Source organism: Ursus americanus, chromosome 30, assembly GCF_024610735.1.
Source record: "Ursus americanus isolate L20-20 chromosome 30, mUrsAme1.1.p, whole genome shotgun sequence".
NCBI lineage: Eukaryota > Metazoa > Chordata > Mammalia > Carnivora > Ursidae > Ursus > Ursus americanus.
In genome coordinates this window covers 7,082,518-7,100,218 of record NC_142156.1, presented here as the reverse complement: position 1 = coordinate 7,100,218, position 17,701 = coordinate 7,082,518, and the positions used below count along the sequence as shown (strand labels likewise).

The 17,701-nt window shown below is 43.8% G+C and overlaps 1 protein-coding gene across 1 annotated transcript in view; it reads right to left on the bottom strand.

The window, feature by feature from the left end:
- The window catches only part of SLC5A1 (solute carrier family 5 member 1), a 62,788-nt gene extending 45,324 nt beyond the window's left edge, over positions 1-17,464 (bottom strand). The window contains exons 1-2 of the mRNA XM_045791444.2: positions 17,113-17,464; positions 11,424-11,495 (exon numbers count right to left, since the gene is read on the bottom strand). Of these exons, the coding sequence (XP_045647400.2) occupies positions 11,424-11,495; positions 17,113-17,247 (207 nt within the window). The 5' untranslated portion in view covers positions 17,248-17,464. The remainder of the gene's footprint in view (positions 1-11,423; positions 11,496-17,112) is intronic.
- Positions 17,465-17,701: the final 237 nt, after the last annotated feature.

Sequence of the window (17,701 nt, the reverse complement as noted above, 5' to 3'; positions counted from 1 at the left end):
CTGTGTGCGTCCCTTGTTTCACCATCAGAGGCCGCCAGTGGATTTGCAAAAAGTATCCTGTATCTCTACTCACGCTTGAAAGCATAATTAAGTGGTATGGACCCCACTTTGTTCCCTTCCTTCCAAGCACAATGGGAGACTTCCAGCCTGGTTCTAATTTTGGCTCTGTCAAAACAAATTATATGACCGTGAGCCAGTCACTTCCTTGACTTGAGCCTCAGTTTCTTCCACTATAAACTGAGGATAAGAATCCTTATCTTACCTCACAAGGGGGTTCTCAGGCTTAAATGAGGTGACAAATATGAGACACCTTTAGGAAAGTTTTGCCCCTGTACGAGGGAAGTGGCAGGCAGGGATAAAATAGAAAAGAAAGAAAGTTAAGGGGGCACGGGATGTGGTGAGCTCCTGGGTATTATACACAACTAATGAATGATTGAACACTACATCAAAAACTAATGATGTATTATATGTTGGCTAATTGAAATTAAATTAAAAAAAGAAAAAATTTGTTCCACAAAAGCATGCAATTCTGAAGAAATACTGATGATGCTTTTGTACAGCCCATGTTTTTATGGAGTGCCCTGAATTTCCTGAAAGAGACAGAGTGGTCGTTTTCTCTTAGAGGGAGCAAGATCTTCACAACTCAAATGGAAAATAAACTCAGCTGATTTCAGGAAACTGTTTTCATTGTTAATGGACCGTATAATACCCAGAATGTCCGGAGCCCTGGAGATGGCTTTTTGCTCCCAACTTCTACCTTCCTTCCCTTTAAGGAATGATACAAGAATATCCCAGAGCCTCCTCTCCACCCTTTCTCTGGGCTGTGCTAGATGCTTGCCTTGAAATATCCTCAGACAATGGTTCTCAAACCGTAGCATGCGTCAGAATCTAAAGTAAAAATACAGAACACCCGGTTATATCTGAATTTTAGATAAACAAATTCAGTTTTAATAAAATTATGTTCAAATATTATGTGAGATATATTACACTAAAAAAGTATTCATTGTTTCTCTGAAATTCAGATTTAATTAGCCATCCTATAATTTTATTTGCTAAATCCAGCAACTCTAATCACAATCACCTGGAAATTTTGTTAAACCACAGATGGTTCAATCCCATCCTTTCAACTTTCTGATATAGTGGACCTGGATTAAAGCTGGAAATTTTGCCTTTCTAACTAGAGCCCATGCAGCTGGTGTGGGTACCACACTTTGAGAGGCCTGTCCTGAGAGAATGAGAAAGGGGGAGGGATGACTAACTTTTACAGTGCCTCCTCTAGGCCAAGTGTGGGGCCAGGCACCTATTCACTTTAACTTACATAATACTCACTATAGTCTGTAAGATAAGGATTATTCTCATCTTCATTTTACAGGTGAGAAGACTGAAGACCAGAACAGTGATTTGCCCAAGGTCCCATTGCCAAACATGACCAACATTCAAGGGATAGAAGGGGAGGCCGGAGCACCACTCTTTCTCCTTCTTCCCCAGACATTCCCTTCCAAACATCCCTGAAGGGGCACAGTCGTGTCAGACACCCCTACCCATCTCACTGTAAATTTAGGAACAGCATGTGTACATCTGCATCGTGTTTGTACTTCAGATTCTTCCCTCATCCTCTGGGAAGCTGGTCTTTAATCTGAATCAGTATTTTGATTCCATTATAAGATATCTTTTCATAGGAGAGATTTGGAAAGATTTAACCTTTGACTCTTGCCATCTCTTAAGGATCACAATTCCTGGACTGGGACAGAAAAGAAGGTGGGGCTCATATATTCAGACCATTTTATTTCTGAGATTCTGGTAAATATTTAGACACACGCCTTGCTCCAGAACCATCATAATCTGTGTTTACTTTACGTCAGCTTATGTCCTTCATGAACAATGGTGGCCATTCACTCATTATCTTCACAAATCTCTCCCTTGCCCTAAGAACCAAAAGGGCAGGAAATCAGGAAACTACTGCCAAGGCTGGCATATTCCCACAGGCTGTTGGCACAAAAGGCAGGTGAGGTCTTCTGTTGGCATTTATAGGTCAAGGAAGCTAGAGACCAACCCTCTCACCAATTCAGATGGGCTCATTCTTGGGATCATCAACAACTTGGGGTCCCTCACTCAAAGGGCCTGACTGATATGCATTGTCTCCCCTACACTGGCCTCCTTTCAGTTCCTCAACTATCCCAAGATCCTTCCCACCTCAGGCCTTTGACCATTCTGTTCCTTCTGCTTGGATTACCCTTTCCCCAATCTTTATATGGTTGCCTCATGATCCTTCATGTCTCAGCCTAAATGCTCAATCCTCAGAAAGGCCTTTCCTGATCCTCTTATGTAGGTTAAGAAAGACTCCTTTCCTTCCCTCTCACCCTTGATTCAAATACACTTCCTTCTTAACACTTACCATTATTTCTAATTTTGGATATATTTTGTAAGAATGTGTGTCACACAGGGGCGCCTGGGTGGCACAGCGGTTAAGCGTCTGCCTTCGGCTCAGGGCGTGATCCCGGAGTTCTGGGATCGAGCCCCACATCAGGCTCCTCCGCTCTGAGCCTGCTTCTTCCTCTCCCACTCCCCCTGCTTGTGTTCCCTCTCTCACTGGCTGTCTCTATCTCTGTCGAATAAATAAATAAAATCTTAAAAAAAAAAAAAGAATGTGTGTCACACACACACTAATATATGCCAGCACCTAACACAGAATGTGGCACATAGTAGGTAATCAACTTGTAAATATAGAATGAAATAATAGCAATGCATAAATGGATAAATGATTGAATTCACAGTTTAAGAAGGGAGGCCTGGAGATGAGATGCAATAATAATGATGATGATGGGGGCACCTGTCTGGCTCAGTCCGTAGAGTATATGACTCTTGATCTCAGGGTCATGAGTTTGAGTCCCACATTGGGTATAGAGATTACTTAAAAAAATAATGATGATGATGATGATATTAAGAATAGCCAACTTGGGCCCTACTAATTATACACTGTTGTAAAAAGATTTACATATTTTAACTAACTGAATCCTCAAAACAACTCTATAGGATAGGTGCTATGTTCTCTATTTTTCAGTTGAGGAAACTGAAGCACAGAGAGGTTAAGTAACTCACCCAAGGCTACAAAGCTAGGAATGGGGGAACTGGGGTTCAAAACAAAGCAGCCTGGCTCCAGGGGCCCTGGTCTTCGTCCCAACTCTAAATCACCTCCCTACTATAAAATTTACCCAAAGAGAAACATATAGCTCTTGGTGACCTAAAATGTGCCATGCCAATGGTAGAAAGGGAAAGCCCAGATACATTTCTAACATGAATAATCCAAAGTCTTCATCTTAGGCAATAGTTTCAGCACTCTTCTGACTTCAAACAACTAGAAATGTTGATTATAAGTTACTTTTTCCTTTCTCTCTGGGAAAGTATTAATGTGTTAGAAAATGCTGGGAAGGTATCCAGAGAGAAAGGAGAAACCAGGAGTTTATGCACCAACTAGATGACAGGAAATTGGCTACACACCCATCAACTGATGCTTATGAACACAAAGAATACCCGGGGTGGCGAGTGGCTCTGCGTTAATCAGAGAAACTCCTCTGAGGAGATTAAGCCATGAAGAGTGACAGGGAAACGGCCCCATCAACAAGAAAGACAGGAAGGACAGGGAGAGAAGTTGAGGAAAGGAAGAGAAGAAAGAGGGGAAGAACGAGGTGGTGGTAGAGGAAGAGGAAAAGGAGAAGAAGAGAGAGAACAGGCTATTCAAGAGCAAGGCAACAACTGTCACATTAAGCAAAAAACCTTCATCACAAAAGAGATACATATCTATGGGAACAGCGAAGTTTTGCAAAATCTTGACTCAATCGGAGAAAAACCAAATGTTTGAGATAGTAATAAGGAAGCATAGTATACCAGACTTTTCCAAGGGGTCCAATGAGGGCTGAAATCAGGCACTCTGATCGGGGCCAGTTTGCTTTTCCAATTTTACTACCATGAGCCTTAAAAAAAACAAAACCTGAAGAAAAAAAAAATGTTCTCTGTACACAAAAACAGAAACGTGGAGCACTGCTGGAGGAAGGCTTTGACTTGGACCCAGCATCCTCCTAACCTCCTAAATTCTTACCACTGCCTACACCCTGTGGCCAGTGCTCCAGAGAGCAGAAGGCAGACTAAGGTCTTAGGTGATATCCACAAAGATATCCAGCAAGAGTGTCTAAGAACATGTCCCTCTCCTCCCTCTTATTTAATTCAGCACATATTTCTCAAATGCCCACTAGATGCAAGGTCCTGGACTAGGTATTAGAAGAAGAAAAAAAAGATTAAGAAAAACAGCCTCATCCCTGGGATAAACAAAAGCACACATAGCTACATGCAAGTAGAAAACAATCAGAGCAGAGAGAAAGGGTCAACTGGACTTAGTGGCCACGTCTACCCAAGCTTATGAAAGTCAGGTACTTGTCTGTCTTTGGTCTCACATCTTCCTGAGCTTTGCTCCCTTGGTGAGCTCTCTGCCTCTTCTGTGTCCATTTGCCTAGTTCATGCTTTCTCTCTTATTCATGAGTTACCACCTAGGTCTTAGGCCTGCTGGACTCTTTCAAGACCACTCCAGTAACATCCTAAGTAGATGAACTTTGATTTGATCATTAGGATTTAAAGACTTACATATCAAATCAGATATATTTTATTCAAGAAAATTTAGTAAATATAAAAAACTGTCTTTGGTTTCAGAGGGGAGGGGGGCAGGGGATGTGTTGGCCTGGTGCTGGGTATTAAGGAGGACACATATGGCATGGAGCACTGGGTGTTATATGCAAACAATGAATCATGAAACACTACATCAAAAACTAAAGATGTACTATATCCTGACTAATATAACATAATAAAAAAATAATTTTTTAAAAAAGAAAAGAAAAAATAATGTTAGATCTGATCTCCATATTCCCTAATAAATTTCTTTAAAAAAAAAAAGCTGTCTTCTTTCCTCCAGGAAAATTTTCATCAGGGTCTCTGTTCAACCCTAAAGGAAAGAATTCTTGGTTTTCAGATAGACTATGCCCATTGATCTCACAAATTTCCATCCCAAAGGATAGGAAGAAAGGGACCTGAATAACCAGAAAAAGAGAAAGAGTCCTAGCCCCATAACTACCTGTATGAACTTGGGCAACCCATAGGGTTAATCTTCACTCTTGCTGGATCACTCAGATATGGGATATGATAGTCTTAAAAAGTTTTCAGCTAAAAAAAGAAAAACAAGAGCTAAACCTGAGAGTTTACTGTGCATATGTCCTCAAAACAATCTCAAGTAAGTCCAATATTGCCATTGTAGAAATAACAAATGTAGGACACAGAGATGCTTATTAACTCAAACAGGGTCACACAACCGTTAAGGGGCAGAGGCTGGATTTGAACTCTAGCAGCCTGACTCCAGATCCTAGGCCCAAACAAGGGTCAACAAACTAGGGCTTATAGACCAAATCTGGCCCTCTGTCTCTTTTTGTAAATAAAGTTTTATTGGAACACAGTCATGCCCTTCCACTTATGCATTGCCCATGGCTAATTTCATGTTACAATAGCAGAGTGGAATAGTTGTGACAGAGATCATATACCCTACAAAGCCAAAATATTTACTATCTAGCCCATTACAGAAAACGTTTGTCAACCCTTGCCCTACATCACTACGATGATTCTCTAATAATAAAAGAAGGAAAGGAACTGTGGCTATTGAGAGACCCACAGCCATTCAATTTTCAAGATCCTCTTTGGCAATAGACTGGCTAGCATGCCCACACCCATTCTTGTTTCCTCCTCTGTGGTGTGGACTCTTAAACTTTTAGTACTGGAAGAGACTTTGAGATCCTCAATCTGACTACCCTCCATTACAGAGGAGACTCTGAGACTCAGAGAAGTTAATGATTTGCCCGATGTCACAAAGGTGGGACAAGCCAAGTCCTTTGGTTTCTTGTGAGATTCCCACTCCCTCTGGAATGTTTAGTTCTGCACTGAAGGAGGTTGTCGAAGGGTTTATTCAACCCCATTATAACCCACTGCTTTCTTGGAGCTGACTCGAGTAAGTGTAACCAAACCCTCCTCCAAAACAAGAATTCTCCACTGGGCTGTGAATCTGAGGCCCAGCCTGAGTAATTTCTGCTACCACTAGACAAGGAGTAGGGAATTTCCCCTTCAATGCTCACATTCCTGCTTCCGCATCTCCCACATTCCCAAATAATCATTACAACATAGCACACAGGCAGCTGTTTGTTAAAGCTGCCAACCATAGAAGGGAATCCTGGGCCACCAATCAGTCCAAAGTTACAAAAGGTATAGCTTCATGGTTTCATATTACTCAGTTGACTTGGCTTGCTCACGTGTGACTCAGTCTTCTGGAGGCCTCCCTGCCTGGCCCCCTGTGTAAGTTGTCTCCTCTTGTAACCCAGCTCTGGAGTCCTTACTCTTCTTCTTCAATTATCCCTCACTTCTTCTTTTTTTTTTAAATAACTTTTATTTTGTTATATTAGTCACCATTACAGTACATCCCCAGTTTTTGATGCAATGTTCCATGATTCATTAGTTGCGTATAACACCAAGTGCACCATGCAATATGTGCCCTCCTTAATACCCATCACTTCTATTCCCAAGCCAAGGCACAAATGATTTGTCTCTCTCAGCCTTATTAACTTTTTAGGAATAGGGTCTTTTTCCAGAGCTCTTAAATCTTCACCTGTTACTGGTCATAACTGCTCCTTTCAGCCTCCTAAGTCCCCAGGAATGTCCCCCAATTGATTTCTCTGTTCAATCTCCTTTCAGACTTTGCAAGGTAAAATTTACTCCTACTATTTCTGTGAGTGACTACCCAAGTCCCGCTGGCCTCTGGTATATCAATCCAAGGTCCTCCCTTTCTAAAATAATCTAAGAACTCTTTTCCCAAGCTTCTCTGGTTGCTCACTCCTGCTTCATCACAAAGCAACATGGCTAAAGGCAAAGTGTCCCAGTAGAGGATTTCTGACAGAGATGTAAGTTCCAGAAAGCCTATCAGCCCTGTGATGTTCTCCTTGCACTTGCACTTTTGAGAATTGATATTATAGGTATGAACTTCCAGGACTGACAGACAGGATTGAATTGACTTTTTATTTTAATACAAAGAGAAATGTAGATGTATAGGTTTAATATAGTTTAAATCCTTATTCAATTTTAGAGGGAAAGTACTTAGATTCGCATCTTCTCCTTTAACTCCTTCTTTCAAGTGTGTATTGCAATAGTGTTTTAAAACTATGGAGTCTGGAAAACAAACTGAGGGCTTCAGAGGGGAGGGGGGGTGGGGGAATGGGATAAGCCAGTGATGGGTATTAAGGAGGGCACGTATTGCATGGTGCACCGGGTGTTATACGCAAGTAATGAATCATGGAACTTTACATCAAAATCTAGGGATGTACTGTATGGTGACTAACATAATATAATAAAAAATTATTATAAAAAAATAAAAAATAAATGTAGAGAACTGAAAAAAAATAAAATAAAAAAATAAAAAGTACCTCCCCCAAAATAAATAAATAAAACCATTTTAAATTTTAGAATAAAAATTATCATGCTTATTTTTCTTCTAAATTAACAGTTTTTAAATTTTATAAGTTAGCAGAACCTTGTTCTCAAAGAAAACCTTAGCAGATTCCCCTTATATAAAATAAATGAGTCGGTTTTCTGGGAAGGAGGGGGAGGGCAGCCTTCGAGGTATTTCTGCAGTGAACATATTTTTAAAACACACTATTTTAGGGGCGCCTGGGTGGCACAGCGGTTAAGCGTGATCCCGGTTAAGCGTCTGCCTTCCACTCAGGGCTCCTCCGCTATGAGCCTGCGTCTTCCTCTCCCACTTCCCCTGCTTGTGTTCCCTCTCTCGCTGGCTGTCTCTGTCTGTGTCAAATAAATAAATAAAATCTTAAAAAAACACACACACACTATTTTAGAATATAACCATAGATTCAATATAACCTTATTGAATCTAAGACACCAGCTACTGTAAGACGTACCATGTAGCACCAAAAAAGAAAAAGCATTGCCACTTAAGCTACGGCATGCCACCGATTGATTACAACACACAAGCCAATCTCAGAGATGTTAAAATGCGGTCATTGTGCAGCTGGGATTGATGATTTATAGTACTATTAATAAATATAAATACAAATCATGTTCATTTATCCACATGGTGAATCTGAAAGTTAAATTTAAGTGAAGCAGCAGCACTAGCTTCACACAAATGCTAGTTTTCATTTATTGGGCATTACTAAGAGCTATGCCCCAGACAAATGCCAACTGGAAGTTTGCATTGGCGTGCCTCGCCTTCTTTCCATTTCTTTTTTTCTTTTTTTTTTTTTTAAAGATTTTATTTATTTATTCGACGGAGATAGAGACAGCCAGGGAGAGAGGGAACACAAGCAGGGGGAGTGGGAGAGGAAGAAGCAGGCTCATAGCGAAGGAGCCTGATGTGGGGCTCGATCCCATAACGCCGGGATCACGCCCTGAGCCGAAGGCAGACGATCAACCACTGTGCCACCCAGGCGCCCCCCATTTCTTAATATTCTCATTTTCTGAGTACTTGCCAAGTGCTGAGTGGAGTACATTGATTATCTCATTTAATCCTGACGAGAACACTCGAAAGTAGGCTCTATTCTCCTACTTAATAGACGTACAAATTGAAGCTCAGGGAAGTTCAGTGACTTGGCCAAAGTCACACAACTAGTAAATGTGGCAGATCAGATACGATGACTTCAAAGCTCGTGCTTTTTCTACTACAGAATTTTTTTTTAGAATTAAAGCATTCTCAAAGTTGAGAGGGACTTAGAAGTCATTGCTCCTCCGTTCAAGAATCCCTCTGTCCGGCATCCCTAACAGATGATGTTTTCAGTATATCTGACCAGATAGATAAGAGTCTACCCAAACCAGTAATTATCAAGCCTGCCTGATAATCAAAAACATCTGGGAAGCTTTTTAAAAATGCAAATTCCTGGGTCTCTCTTCCAGGGCTTTTTTTTAATTTAAAAAATAGGTCTGAAGTGAGGCCTAGAAATCCGTGTCTTTGGAAAGCACACCCAGGTAATTCTGATATATTGGCAAGTTTGCAAACCATTAATGTAATCTCACAAAGCCTTACATGGAAACCATTGTTGGAAGAAGAAGTTGAATTTCAGCCCCATCAAGGAAGTAGTGACTTCTGTACAAAAGAAGAAAGAGGCCGTACTTCTCCGTCGTTGGTTAGAATAATCTAACACTGAAACATGAGTGAGGTAAACAATACCCACAGGAAACCCCACATGAACCATTGAACCCTGTATGCTTTGGGTAGGGCTAATTCCTCCGACCAACAAAATCTCAGCCCCAACCCACTTCCAGGTGCTATCAGGAAGAAAGACATCATTGCTAGTTAAGATGCGATGTGTTCCCAGGCCAAGCCCAAAATGCATGTTCCCTAAGGATTGTTCTGCCCCATTCTCACCCCCCCATTGGCTTCTCCATGACCCAGACATTGGAAGCTGATGTCTTACCCCCAGTAAATAAGCCCTAGAAATTTTATATGAAGAGATATGAGAGTTTCTTGTCACAGTGTGGGGAGGGCAGAAAAAGGAGGTCTGGATGCAAACAGGGCAGATGAGTACTTGGCAGGCTTACTGTAGGGAGCAGTGAAGCATTAAATGGGGTGGAGGGGAGCACTGCTTTCAAAATAACTAAAGTAAACTTCCTAGTCAGCTCTCTAATTCAGCAAACCTCAAGTCTACTAAGATTTCATCTAGCCTTGGCTCTGAAATCTGTACAGCACACTGTCCAGTAGAACTTTCTATGATGATAGAAACATTCTAGATCTGGGGGCGCCTGGGTGGCACAGCAGTTAAGCATCTGCCTTCGGCTCAGGGCGTGATCCCGGCGTTATGAGATGAGCCCCACATCAGGCTCTTCCGCTATGAGCCTGCTTCTTCCTCTCCCACTCCCCCTGCTTGTGTTCCCTCTCTCGCTGGCTGTCTCTATCTGTTGAATAAATAAATAAAATCTAAAAAAAAAAACATTCTAGATCTGTACTCTCTAATATGGCAGACACTATCCACATGTAGCTATTAAGCACTTGGAATATGGCTAGTATGACTGAGGAAAGAAATTTTTAATTTTATTTAACTTTATTTTCAATTTAAATAGCCCATGTGATTAGTGGGTACCATACTGGACGGTGCAGTTCTAGAGGGATTACCCTAGCCTTGTCTTGAACTTTGTGATCAGAGCTGCCTATTCAACACCAGCTTTTAGGAGAGCACCAAAGTACAAAGCTTGAGAAGACAAAATATGTCAGGAGGAAGCACCATGAGGGAGCCATGATAAAAATCAGCATCTGCCCAGTATTCTTGGCCACCTTAGGAATAAGGCAGAAATGACTTCAGGGAAAACGCAAGCAGCTGTGAAGATTCCAGTTATTAAAGTCCATCCCCAAACAGCTGGTCAAAGCCCAACTGCAGGGTATGGTGTGATGATTTCCTTGCAACTCCTCTCATGCTCTGCATATGACAGTGACAATTTTTACTTTCTTCTTTTCCTCCAATCAACTCACACTCACTTTCTTCTAATTGTTTCTATGCTTCATTACCCACCTTCAACCAGCCAATCTTGCTTGTATCTTAAGTTCAAGGACTTGCACAATGTGGCCAATCTGGTCAACCAGTCATTTTGGTGAGAACTCTGAGTTGAGATGGTCATTGGACTGAACTGATAAGCCAGCCAGAGCTCTGTGCTGATAGGATGGAAGGGACTTCCCAGTTTCTCTTCCATGCATGCACATGTCTTTTGACTGAGATAGTTCTCCCCATGTATGAATATCAAGAAAAATACCTCTCTAATATACAAAATATAAAATATTCCAAGAGACGAAGAAAACTGTGGGAACAGTAGGGGGCTCCTCCTCCATCTGTTCTGAGTACTTATTGAGGTTCCCTTGTGTCAGGCATTGCATTAGGCTCCCAAGGTAGGACAGATAAAGTCTCTCTATCATGGGACCTAAAGTAACAAAAAGGTAGTGAAAGAGCTATTAATTGAGTTTCCACCCCATAAGAGGTATCATTTCTCATAACATTCCTGGAAGGTAAATCTTACCATCCCCATTTTATACATACAAGAGTGGAAGTTCAGATGTGCCCAAGATCACCTCAGTCTGTGTGCTCTCTTTGCTTCTCCACACTGTCCACTTTGTGCAGTCTCTTCCTGTGTGTATACCGTGAAAGATTCCAAGCACTATTTATTTAAAGGTTATTCCCTTACCACAAGAGATTAAGGGTACCCAGGAGACCTGGTGAGCAGAAGACCCATTATCAGATATTTAAGGCAGGAAGGAAGAATCAGTGCCTCCCAAAGCCAAGAAGAAAAGGGCCTCCTCCTATGGGGAATATTGTAGTTAAGCAAGTAGTTTTTCAGAGAAAACTTACCGGCCACCATACCATACTTCGTCCTGCCAGGAAGAAGCCTCCAACAGTCCCACGATTAGTGGAAAACATAGCCTGAGGGGGAAAGGTCAAAAATTTAATAGTAAACTAGAACAGAGCAACGTTGCCAGCCAAAAGGACACACCTTTCCCACCCCCATATACTTGCACTTTCTTTTACCCAATTCACGTGCTGAAACACTTCCACATTCCTTACTCCCGTGGAGCTCCTCTATACTTAGATCAAGGAGGCAGGGACCTACATTTGACAGACAAGAAGACTGGGGCTCAGAAGCTTTGAACAGCTTGCCCTGGTGCTAGCTCTGCAATGAGTTCACAGTAGGGCTTCAAGCAAGTCACTCACCTGGGCCTGTTTGTTTGTCTGTTAAATAAGGGGAATTGGAACTTTTTATGCATCTTTAACAAGCATACTCAAGGTGCCTAATGAAATATCATTCTTTTTAAAAAGCACGATACAGTATGTAAATTATATCTCAATAACATTATCAAAGCAAAAAAAGAAGAAAAATACTATAGGAATGCATGGTGTTCATATTGAATACATTAAAGATGGAACTTTCAAACTCAATTCAAAACTTTCCTCTCCAGGATGTCGGTAGGAGCTTGCTGGAAACATTACTCTTCAACATATTGTGAGTACTGCAGAATGATTATTATTACAAATACAGAGGAAGGAGAGGATTCCTTCTGACTGGGGTGTGAGGAAAGGCTTCACAGAAGAAACAGCGCTTCCGCAAGTCTTGAAGATAGAGTGGGATTTATTAGAGAAAAGAAGGAAAGGACATTTCAGACTGTGGGAACAGCATGAACAATAACCTGGAGGTAGAACTGCAGCAGTGGGGGGAGGAAGGGAACAGTAAACAGTATTATCAGGTGAACCTGGCTGAGGCATATGAATGAGGAGAGTGGTGAGAAGTGAGGGCAGACCACAGACCCTCAAATGCCAGTCTAAAAAATATAGGCTTTATTCCATAGGCAGTGGGGAGGCACTGAAGGTTTATGAGGAGAAGAATGACATGCATTTTCAATAAATGACCACCAGCCCCTTTCACAGCACCCTTGGAATGTTGCCTCTCAGCCTTCAGCTTATTCCTAGTCCAGCTCAGGCCCAGGCCCAGTCCTCCAGCTCAAAACTGGGACAGTGTCTCTGCCCGTGGCCTCCTTCCGCTTCCCTCTTTTTATTTATTTATTTATTTATTCATTTATTTATTTATTTAAATTCAATTAGCCAAGATATAGTACATCCCTCCCTCTTTCTACTTCGAAGGCCTTCCCTTAGCTGATCACTTGCTAATCTCCCTGAAAACGCTAATGGCTGATAATGACTTAGCCTTGTTAAAGGTGTTTGCATTTTCACACATGACCCCTGAGGCCAAAGAGCATCACTGGTCCAAAGGCATTAACCTCAGATGGTGGTGTTTCAGACACTTAGAAACTCACCATGTATTCAGCAAACATGTCTACTACAGAGAGCATGTTGCTGATTGCTCAGACTCCAAAGATGGACTGGACTCAGTCCTTTAGGAAGCAGGGTCATTCATACATCCAACAATCAACATAGATTGTTAAGCACCCCTGTATGCCAGGCAGTGCCAGGGAGAGCATGGCTCCGATCTTTCTAGACTCCTGGCAGGGTCCTCCCTCCCATAGGACATACTTTTAGGGCTTCCATAGTGGTTTTTCTAGGAATAGCGAGAGGACTAACAGACCCAAGGAGCAGAGAAGGTAGCAAGGGGCTGAACAGAAATATGTCCCAAGGACTCAGGCTCCAGCAGCTTGCCAGGGAAAGGCCATTCTGAAAGTCACTCTGAAGTCAAAGCAGATTGATATGCACCAGGTGGTACTGGAGGGACACAAAAAGTGGGTTTGTGGCCCAGACACAACATTTCCAAGTTCGTCTCAGAAACGAAGAGATTAGAGGAAGAATGTGGTTGGTAGAGACTTAGAGTGGGAAACTGGATAATTCAGGAAAGATATTGGAGAGGTGTATCTACCTCAGGCCTTCTTTTCTCCAATGTTCGTCGCCTCATCTCCACAAGCCCAAACCCCGCATACCCATCCTTCGAGGCTCCTCAAATGTGATCTTCCCTCATGAAACTTTACCTGACACTCTTCCACAGAAACTTCCTCCTCTACTATGGCCTCCTCCCCTTCCTAAACAAAAATAATCTCTCTCTTCTGTGAACATCTAGAGAACTCCCTCCATATCTCATTCACAGCCCTTACATTTTTTTTACTTTGTGTTACCATATTACAATTTTTTTCTGGCTTTATTGAGGTATATTGACAAATAAAAACTGTTTATTTTTAAGGGATACAGTGTCATATTTTGAAATACATATTCATTGCCAGGGGCTAGGGGGTGGAGGAAATGGAGAGATGTTGATCAAAGGGTAAAAGGTAGGGGCACCTGGGTGGCTCAGTTAGTTAAGCTTTCAACTCTTGGTTTCGGCTCAGGTCATGATCTCAGGGTGGTGAGATGGAGCCCCAAGTCAGGCTCCACGCTCAGCGGAGAGTCTGCTCAAGACTTTCTCTCTCTCCCTCTCACTCCGTCCCTCCCCCCCGACCCTGTGCAGTCAGGCTCTCTCTCTAAAAATAAATAAATAGAGGGGAGGGGGTGGGGGACTGGGGTAGGCCGGTGATGGGTAGTAAGGAGGGCACATATTGCATGGAGCACTGGGTGTTATACGCAAATAATGAATCATGGAACATTGCATCAAAAACGGGGGATGTACTGTATGGTGACTAACATAACATAATAAAAAATTATTAAAAAATAAATAAAAATAAAAATAATTAAATCTTTTTTTTTAAGCTAAAAAGATAAAAATATAAGATGAATAAATTCTGGAGATCTAATCTACATCACGGTGACCATAGTTTATAATACTGTATTGTATAGTTGGGTGAGGCAGCCCTGGAAGAGGGTAAAACAGAACAAAATAATGTTGGGAGAGATGGGGATGGTGACAGAGGGACATTAGCTGTGGGTGCCTTCTCTAAGATGAGGAAGCAAATTGGCCAGGATTGCTCTGTCTGGGCAGCCCAGAGATCATGCAGGAGTCAAGATGCCTATCCCCGGGGTGCCTGAGTGGCACAGCAGTTAAGCGTCTGCCTTCGGCTCAGGGCATGATCCTGGCGTTATGGGATCGAGCCCCACATCAGGCTCCTCTGCTATGAGGCTGCTTCTTCCTCTGCCACTCCCCCTGCTTGTGTTCCCTCTCTCGCTGGCTGTCTCTATCTCTGTCGAATAAATAAATAAAATCTTAAAAAAAAAAAAGATGCCTATCCCCAAACCAAGGCACTTTTGATACTCCAGTAGAAAAAAAGAGGAATGTAAACTGGAAGAAATCCAGCACGTTAAATGATCAGGGTCCAGAAGCACTGACTAATGGGGAAGATTAAATGTAGACAAATATTAGCAGGCTCATTAAGTAGCATTTAACAGGACAAGTGATACTGATTCACAGATATTTGAAAAGTGTAAACACCATAATCAGCAGGACTGGCAGGGGCTAAAATAAGATTGGTTCAAGGAAGAGAGATTATCGGCGATTGTCTGGGTAACAGGCAGTATGGCACAGCTAGCAAATGATGGATTCACATCTTGGCTACAACACGCATAAGCTGGGGAGGGGTGGGGAGAGGAAGGTAGGCAAGGTGCAAAGCCCCTGGTACTGTGGAAAACCAAGAGTCAAAAGACCTGAGTTCTAGGAACAATTCCATGTATTGCAACCTTAGGCAAATCACAACCACATGGGGTTTCAGTTTCCTTCTTGTAAAATGGGGATTAACATTCCCGCCCTCCTTTTCTTGAGGCTTTCTGTGAATATGTCCCACCCAGTTGATCACTTTTGCCCATTTTTAAAAGGACAAAAACCATTCAGGGCCTGGCTCATATCTTGGAGGGCAACTGATTAATAGTATTTAAAAAGACTCCCAGACGCCATAAAGAATTTTCAAGTTCATCTCTGCAGAGCCTCACAACAACCTTGGGAAGTTGTAAGAATAGGTAAGATTGTACCTATTTACACCTGAGTAAACTGAGGCTGAGGCAGGTTACCTGAGGTCGTAAAGCTAGAACTATGTCAAAACCAGTGGTAAACTTGAGAATCCTGGCTCCTAGTTGGACACTTTTGGGATGGTGAGACTATTGGGGAACACTCCATCACACTGACCCCTTGTGACACTTGGAAAGCCTTTTAGTCACATCTGGTTTCTATAATTACTTAAAAAACAAGCCGAAAACAAAACAAAACAAAACAAAAAACTTCCTTTTATCCCTAACAACAACAACAACAACAACAAGCAAACAAACAAAATTCAGTGGCCATGAAAGGGTTAATGCCCACTCTCCTCCCCTCTAAATCAAGAGTTCAGAGGCGCCTGGGTGGCTCAGTCCTTAAGCGTCTGCCTTCGGCTCAGGGCGTGATCCCCGGGATTCTGGGATCAAGCCCCACATCGGGCTCCTCCGCTATGAGCCTGCTTCTTCCTCTCCCACTCCCCCTGCTTGTGTTCCCTCTCTCGCTGGCTGTCTCTCTGTCAAATAAATAAATAAAATCTTTAAAAAGAAGAATTCAACCACCTGCTGGCATCGCAGCCTTCCGCACAACACCCCAACCAAAGCTGTTGAGAGTGTCTGGAATATGTGCAAATTTATATTTTTTTAAGATTTATTTATTTATTCCTGAGAAAGCCAGCTCATGCACGAGTGGGGCGAGGGGCAGAGAAAGTGAATCCTCAAGCTGACTCCCGGAGTGCGGAGCCCTGGAGCCCAGAGTCCAAAGACGGGCTGAATCCCAGAACCCATGAGAACATGACCTGAGCCAAAACCAAGAGAGGGTGGCTCAACTGACTGAGCCACCCAAGCACCCCTGGAATATGTGCACATTTAAAACATCTCATCTTCTAGTTGCTGGGTGTGCCAGAGTCTGTCATAGTGAAATTTCCAAGTTCCAATTTCCAAGGCTGCTAAGAACAAGTTTCTCTGGTTTGGTGTGTCCCCAGTCCCCAAGGGGTGCCACAGGCACTTCCCTCTCCCCAGCACCAGGCCACCCTCCGGTCTTCCTTCTACTCCTCCTCCACCCAGCTTTGCCAACTCTCACTCATTCCAGCCCCTCCGCCTGCAGGTCAGCCTTTCTGATGAGGACCCCACAGCACCCCTCCATTCGAGGCTGCCCCGCAGCCCCTGCAGCTGGCAGAGGCTTGCGTCCTTCCTGCTCTAAATTGTTTCTTTTCCATCCAAAACTGTATGGATAAGAAAAGGCGGAATAGTCCTGGCCTCCTTGGGGCTTATCTCCCAAGCCCAGGGATCTTCCCTGCAGCCCCAAGCTCTCCCTCTCCTGCCCCTCACACTGGCCCCCAGACTCTCCAATTGCCCCCACCTCCTTTTCTGCTCACAGACCAGGGGTATCCTCCTTGGATCTTCCTCGCCAGCTCCCCTCGGTACCCCTCTCCTTTCTGCTCATCCTTGCTTTCCCCCCTCACTTCACACTGTGCCCCCCTGAACTCCTCTCAAGCGCTTCCAAGTTATTTTCAACCGGCTGCACAGACCCTTAAGCCCATCGTCCCCTCCTCACAGCTCACCGATGCCGTCGCTCCTCTGTGTGCCCCCCCTTGTCCCTTCTGGTGGCCCTTACCCCCTCAGACCATATCTCAGGGTCCTCACATACCCACAACCCGACAGCCATCACCACCACAAAGTAGACGACGATGACAGAGATGTCGGCCGCATTGCGGATGCGCTCGTGGGCCGCGAGGGGTGCGGCAGTGGCGTTGGTCATGGGGCTCCCGGTGGTACTGTCCATGGCTGCGGCGGCGGCGGCGGCGATGCGTCCCTCCCGCCCAGGCCCCTTGCTCCTTATACGGCCTCCGGGTTAATGATCAGCCCCAGTGAGGCGGGGAGAGGGCAACCGCGAAGTCGCGCCCGGGCAGTGGAGCTCCTGCGCTGCGCCGTCGGGGAGCAGCCTTGGACGCAAACCGCGCTGAAGGAGGAGCAGACGGAGCTGTTGGCAGAAGGGTGGCAGGCCGGCAGGTAAGGGCTGTTCCGTGAGTGGGGAGGGGCCGGCCAGGGGGTGGTGTCCGCCCAGCACAAAGGCCCGCTGTACTCCCGCAGCGGGCACCTGGCCCGGCAGCCTTGCATGCTCTGCCGGGGGCAGAGAGGGTGCGGCTTCAATGAGGAACCAGGCCGCCTGGGGCCAGGGTCTTAAAGGCTTCAGGTCACCTGCCACTGGATCAGTACCAAGCCCTCTGCAGACAGGC